This window comes from Centruroides vittatus, unplaced genomic scaffold (genome assembly GCF_030686945.1).
Source record: "Centruroides vittatus isolate TY-2023 unplaced genomic scaffold, ASM3068694v2 contig_970, whole genome shotgun sequence".
Lineage (NCBI taxonomy): Eukaryota > Metazoa > Arthropoda > Arachnida > Scorpiones > Buthidae > Centruroides > Centruroides vittatus.
Window position 1 is genome coordinate 1,248,509 of NW_027122643.1, and position 6,476 is coordinate 1,254,984.

At 25.1% G+C, this 6,476-nt stretch overlaps 1 protein-coding gene across 1 annotated transcript; it reads left to right on the top strand.

The window, feature by feature from the left end:
• The first annotated feature begins 3,320 nt into the window (after window positions 1-3,320).
• Window positions 3,321-4,264, top strand: LOC136985430 (ubiquitin recognition factor in ER-associated degradation protein 1-like). Its single transcript, XM_067282712.1, has one exon. The coding sequence runs from the start codon at window positions 3,423-3,425 to the stop codon at window positions 4,230-4,232; it is 810 nt and encodes a 269-aa protein (XP_067138813.1). The 5' UTR covers window positions 3,321-3,422; the 3' UTR covers window positions 4,233-4,264.
• The last annotated feature ends 2,212 nt before the right edge of the window (window positions 4,265-6,476 follow it).

Below are 6,476 nucleotides of genomic sequence, written 5' to 3' on the forward strand. Positions count from 1 at the left end.
TATTTAAATTATCTTAGTAGTCACGTTATTATTAAGCAGCCAGCCAAAATTAAGGCAATGATTGATAACATCTACCACAATTTACTGTCGTCAATTGCTATTGAAGTGATCTCTTAATATTATATTTTATATATAACGTTTAAACTACCAGAATCATTTAAAAATACATCAATGGAAATGCCGCCTATATTTATCTCAATACTTTTATTCTTTAAATTATTTATATTTATATTTTTTAATTAATAAATTTTCTGCGTATTTTTTAAATTAGAAATGATAAAAATATTAAAATTACATTTAATTTTGTATGAGTTAACATTAAAAAGTGGTTACTTAAGTTATTGACTGTTATCTGTCTGTCAAGATAAATGTCTTTAACATGGCACCACTCTTAAATAAATGAAATATTTTTTATTATAAATTTAATATAATATAATAATAATATTTTCAGTAGAGTTTGTGTTGAAGATATTATATTACACATCTTATTATTATTTTCAGATAGACTGTGCGTATGTACAGTACCTTGCTAGTCATTAATCTATTCACTTTATTTTCATATCTTATACAATAAATAAATATAAAGACGTTTATTTAACTTTTTCCTGTCGATAAATATGTAAATAAATTTAATCTATCAGATTCTGTTGCCAGAAAAAATAACTAATTTACTATGTAAACATTTGATTTAATATTTTATCGTTTTTTACGAATAATTAAAACATTAAAAGATATCTAATTCACGTCATGATCAACGGAAGGTCTTCTTAACCATGAGCTGAATATAAATAAATAAATAAATAAAATATAGCGAAAACAAGTATACATTTTTAAAAAAAATTAATATGTCTAAGTATTTTCAGATTTATCTACCAATAAAAGCAAAATTTATGCACAAACTTTCCCTATGCTTCCCTTACGCCACGCTAATAATTTAAATAATTTTTACTCTTGTTTTACTGTACTTTAAAATAAAACAATGCATATCACTCACATAAAGTAAAATCCAGCAAAGAGTTGCATAACTTTCCCGGCGAAAAGTATTTTTGTTTAAGAGACACTGTGACGCTAACACAAAATTAAAATTGAACGTGAAGCCATCTGTTATGAGATGTTATTAACACATAAATTTAAAATATTAATTATTATAAAAAGTCAAAAGGCTTAATTTTTAGGATAGATATTAGTTTTTTAAATAAAAACAAACTGTAAATGCCAATAACGATTAAAACTTTCATTAAGTCCGACACACTTCGAAATATTACACATGACCTCTCTATCTCCTCACTTCCTCGACCTTTAACCGCCAAAATTTAATAGCATCAATACTCCTCATATGCAAGTAACCAGGCCAAATTTCGTTTCTTAATCTTTACGCCAACCTGAGATATTAAACGAAATATACGCCAACACATATACACTACAAAGAATTTTTTTCTCTTTTTTGACTTTTTTGGGTCCAACAGGTTTCAATGAAGTATATATATATGAAATTTAAATATATCCAGCATTTTTTCGATAGCTCCTATAAAATTATGGACCTGTAATAACGTTCGGAACTACGTTATTACATGAAAATTATAAAGTAAAAGATATGCTTAATTTCTTTGGAGAAAAAAAATGCGATAAGAAAGATAAACCCTTTTTTTCGTAAACAGAAATGCATAAAATATTTGCTATTTTGAAAAATAATATATTATTTCCAAGATCTTAAAAGCAATATTGTCAAGAGGATCTAAAAAATACTGCAACTGTACTTTTCTCGTTAGAATTGAAAATTTTTAAATGGTTATGTATAATAAATGACGAGCTGATTTTATAAATAAATAAGTAATATTTGAAGTACAAACCTTATTTTATAATACATCATGCACCCAATTAAAATAAAAAGAAATCAAGTTCCCAAACAGAGAACTTATGGTTGGCTCTACTGGGATCTGAACATGCCAAATATTATTGGGATACTCATCTTTCAGCAACATGTTGGATGCGGTAGTGATCTAAGCTGCCGAAACACGCTTATCCGTAATCCAAAAGAAAAGAAACTAATACCTAAAAAGAAAAATTAATGTCTCTTTTTTTCAGTAATTCATAAAATACAGTGTACAGTTTGAATATTCTGTTTTGTATTTTTAAAGTAAGTTATGAATAAAAGTATTTTTAAAATTTATATTCTGTTATTCATTTCTACAGTTTTCATTATTTTAAATTGTTTTATTTAATAATTTAATCTATACAAATGGAATCACTCTGAAATTAAACACACATTAAAAAAAAGGACGATTTAAATATCTGTTTACATGGGATAAGCTAGAGTAGAAAATAATATAATTAAAGTGATTTTTTTATCTATCGCATCTAATTGATAAAAATCTATTATAGAAATGAGTAAAGAAAACAATAAGAAAGCTCAATAAAAAATTTAGCCAAATATAAATAAATAAAATATTAGAAGAATATATTTAAAATATTTTATAAAGACTTAATTCACAAAATTGCATTTGAAAATTTTAGTTTTGTTACTTATAAAGAAAATAGGGAGCATTTTTGGTTGGATGCCAACCAAATATTTATTACACTCGGATACTTATTTCACTCATCCAAGTGGAGTAACTGTCTAGATGATGTTATTGTGACATATTGTTGCTCGTCATCTTGCGGTTTCTTTTATACATTGGACACATTTTATTTTCAATCGGACAAAATATTATCGAATTTAACTATATTCGGGTTAACTAAGAGTATAGAATGTTGTTCAAACTGTGTTATAGTTGATTTCACGAATACATATTCTATATTCTCGTGACGATTCAGTTCGAATTCTCTGGATCGTCGTAATTTATTAGAGTAATTAATTCAAGTCAAATATAAATGTAATGAGCAAAATTGAAGCCTTTCATCTCAAATTCTGAGTTGTCTTTTGCCATCAACTCAATTCAAATTTCGTTGCTTTTTCTCCTTCCTTTTTTTCAGTAAACTTCATTTCAGCTCTGTCTCGGTAGATCGTCGTTGTAATTTCTAAACAGCATTTCGTCCAAGCCTTAACAGTTGCAAGAAAGAAACTACATAATAATATTTACGTTACTTTAAATAAAATACAATTAGAATACAGGAAGAAAAATATTTTACAGTTTTTCTCCTATTAAAAACATCAAAAATTCAGTAATTATAATATAACAATTCTGTTCTTTCTTATTTTTTTTTATTTTCGAAAAAATAATACAGATATTCTCTAGATTATATATAAATTTTATTTATGAAAGCGATAACTTAACTATTGTAAATGCATTATACATTCCGCCTTTAGGCTTATAATTCCTTTATTATTGTTTACAGCTCCGTAATAATGAATTCATTACCAACAATCATAACCAACAATTCGTTAGAGATATCGCCAAATTCCATCTAGTAATATATCGAATATGGAAGACATTACTATCTACGACACACCCCAAGGATTAACATTTAACATCGAATGTCTTTCCATATCAAATTTTAAAGGAAAAGAGTTTGCAGAATATGGCGGACAGATTATTTTGCCACTGACAATATTAATACAATACAGTGAATTTGATATAGAATATCCCATTCTTCTTAAACTTTCTTGCAAGAAATTGGAAGAAGTAAATCAATGCTACACTCATTGCGGAGTTTTAGAATTTTCTGAAAATATAAAAAGTATGTATATTCCTCTTTGGATGATGAGAAAATTAAATGCAGAAAATGGCGATATAATTTCAGCAACGTTAGTAGAGTTACCAAGTGCAAAATATGTAAAATTTCTTCCTTTGAGCAAAGAATTCTTCCACATTTCTGACTTCAAGAAAGTGCTCGAAACGACATTATTGAAATATAATTGTTTAACAATGGGAGATAAGATTGTAATTTATTATAAAGGCAAAGAATATGAGATATGTGTGAAAGCTACTGAACCAATGGATTCAGTTTGTATAATTGATTGCGATTTAAATGTTGATATCGACTTTCTAGTTGATAATTGTAAAACAGATTCCGATTCGATAGAAGAGAAACAGGTTACTAATTTAATCGAAAATGATTCCAAGGGAATACCTGATTTCGATTATGAATTTGGAACGTTGAAATTTATTCGCTTACATCAGCCAAGCGATGAAGAGTTTCGTGTAAAAGGAAAAAGGAAAAATAATACAAGAGATGATTCAACCAGAAAGAAGTTTAAGGCATTTTCAGGAAAGGGACATTCATTAAAATGAATTAATTATTTTGAATAAAATTTACGTTATTGCAAGAATATTTTACTATTTACTTTATTTTAAATTACATTAATTATGAAAATTTCTGTAAAAATAATCATTTATCGTGTTAATGATTTACAAGATTTTTAATTATTGTGCCCTTATAAATGCATAGAAAATATAAAATTTTAATTATAAACTTGATAGTTATGTTTAAGATTTAGTCTTGTAAACGTCTTTTATTAAATACTTAAGCATTCAAAATGAGAAAAATAGCCTTGAGAATATATTTTCTATAAATTATTAAGCAACGGAGACAACTTTATTATTTGTGGATATGAACTATAGCTGAATGGTTTATGTTATTTATATCTATGAAAAAATAATAATCATATGGCATGAATGATGAGAAGACGTTATTCCTTTCAACAAATTCAATTTAATAGCCTTCGATAAAAAATTGCCATCGATACATCAACATTAAGACCTCATTATATCATTTATAAGTGAAAAATATACAACTTTTTAAAAGTTATCCTACAAAATATGCACGAGACAAAGGAAATGTATCTCCAAATTTATAAGTATAAATTATGTCAATAGATAAAAATTTTGGATTTATTTTCAATACTGAAATTTTCATTTATTTGCACGAATAATTTCAAGCCAAAATCATGAATTTAATTAGAATATTTTAAAATTTTGTTTGCCTCATATTTGCACAAGTAATCATTTTAATTCTATACACTGTACATGAATACGAATATTTGTCACATATATACGATTCATATAGTTTACTTATTGCGTATTTATGTGACAAATATGAAAATATATTTATATTATTATATATTATTGGGGAGAATGTGAATATATATATGTGTGTGTATTAATATTCTCCTCAATAATACACAATAATTAGTAACTGTTTGTTGATACCACATCGAATAAATGCAAATCTGTGTAATGCTATACAAATTCATAATTTTAATCAAATATAAACCAACCAGATTTAGATTACGAATTTAAAATTATAGTTTAAGGTTTATTCAGCAAAATTTTGCAATTTTATTTATTTATTTATAATTTAAAAATATGTAGTATTTTACACAAAGTAATTTTTCAGTCTTCGTTAAAACCTATAAAATCGAATTTAACCTATAGTATTTTAGATTGGCGTTCGCGTGTTAATGAATTTATTTAACGATTTTTTTAAAGTTTTAGAGTTTCTTAACTTTTTCAAACAAACAGAGCAACGAATCTCCGGTTTCTGACAAGTTAGAACTTCCTTATCATCCCAGCAAAAAGAAGGGAAAAAAGCGTGACTTGAAGCCATTATCACTGTTTATCTGACCCAAAATTGGGAACACAAAAAGGAAGGAAAAAAAATTGAATTTAAGAAATGTTTAGACAAACTATTCTCTACATACATACATACATCTTTTTGTATAAAATGCGATAAACTTAATAAAAAATCGAAAATAAAATAAATATTTAACAGTGAGTTAATAGATAGAAATTGTTTCTCGATCGCTATCTGCAAAAATTTCCTTTACCTTTAACCAAACCTTTAAATCCATTTCAGACGAATCAAGAATCCAAACCAAATCGGATTTCTATAATATAATTTATTTAAACCTAATTTATGCATTAACTAATTAATTAAGCGCAATTTTACGAAAAATAAAAAAAACAGACATACAGACGTACTCATTAAAACTATGTTTTATGCAAATTTGTCGCTTCTTTATTATTATTTCGATTAAATATTATAAATCTGTATAAATCATTAATAAAATTTTTTTATGATTGATTTAGTGAAGGGTCTATTTTATTTTATGTAAGTATATCTTATAGAAAATATATAGTAAAATTTGACAAATTACCTTATTCAAAATAATATATATTATTTAAATCACTATTTGTTGTATAATTTTGAATCATTTAACGTATTATAAATTGTGTTTTATCACATGAATATTTTATCAAACAGGATTTTATATTTACTAAATTAAACACTGATTAAATGAAATTAATAAGATAAATATTTAAAAAATTAATTATGATTTCGCAGTGTTAATAAACAATTTTTCATAATTACTCTTAAAACAAAATTATAATAAAGAAATTTTAAACAACATAAATTTATATAAACTCAAAATATGTTAAATTATCTGATTATATTGAATTTTATATAAATTTTTCACAGGTGTGATATAATTATATAATTAATTTGTAAAATATGTTCAACAAATATAAACTAAA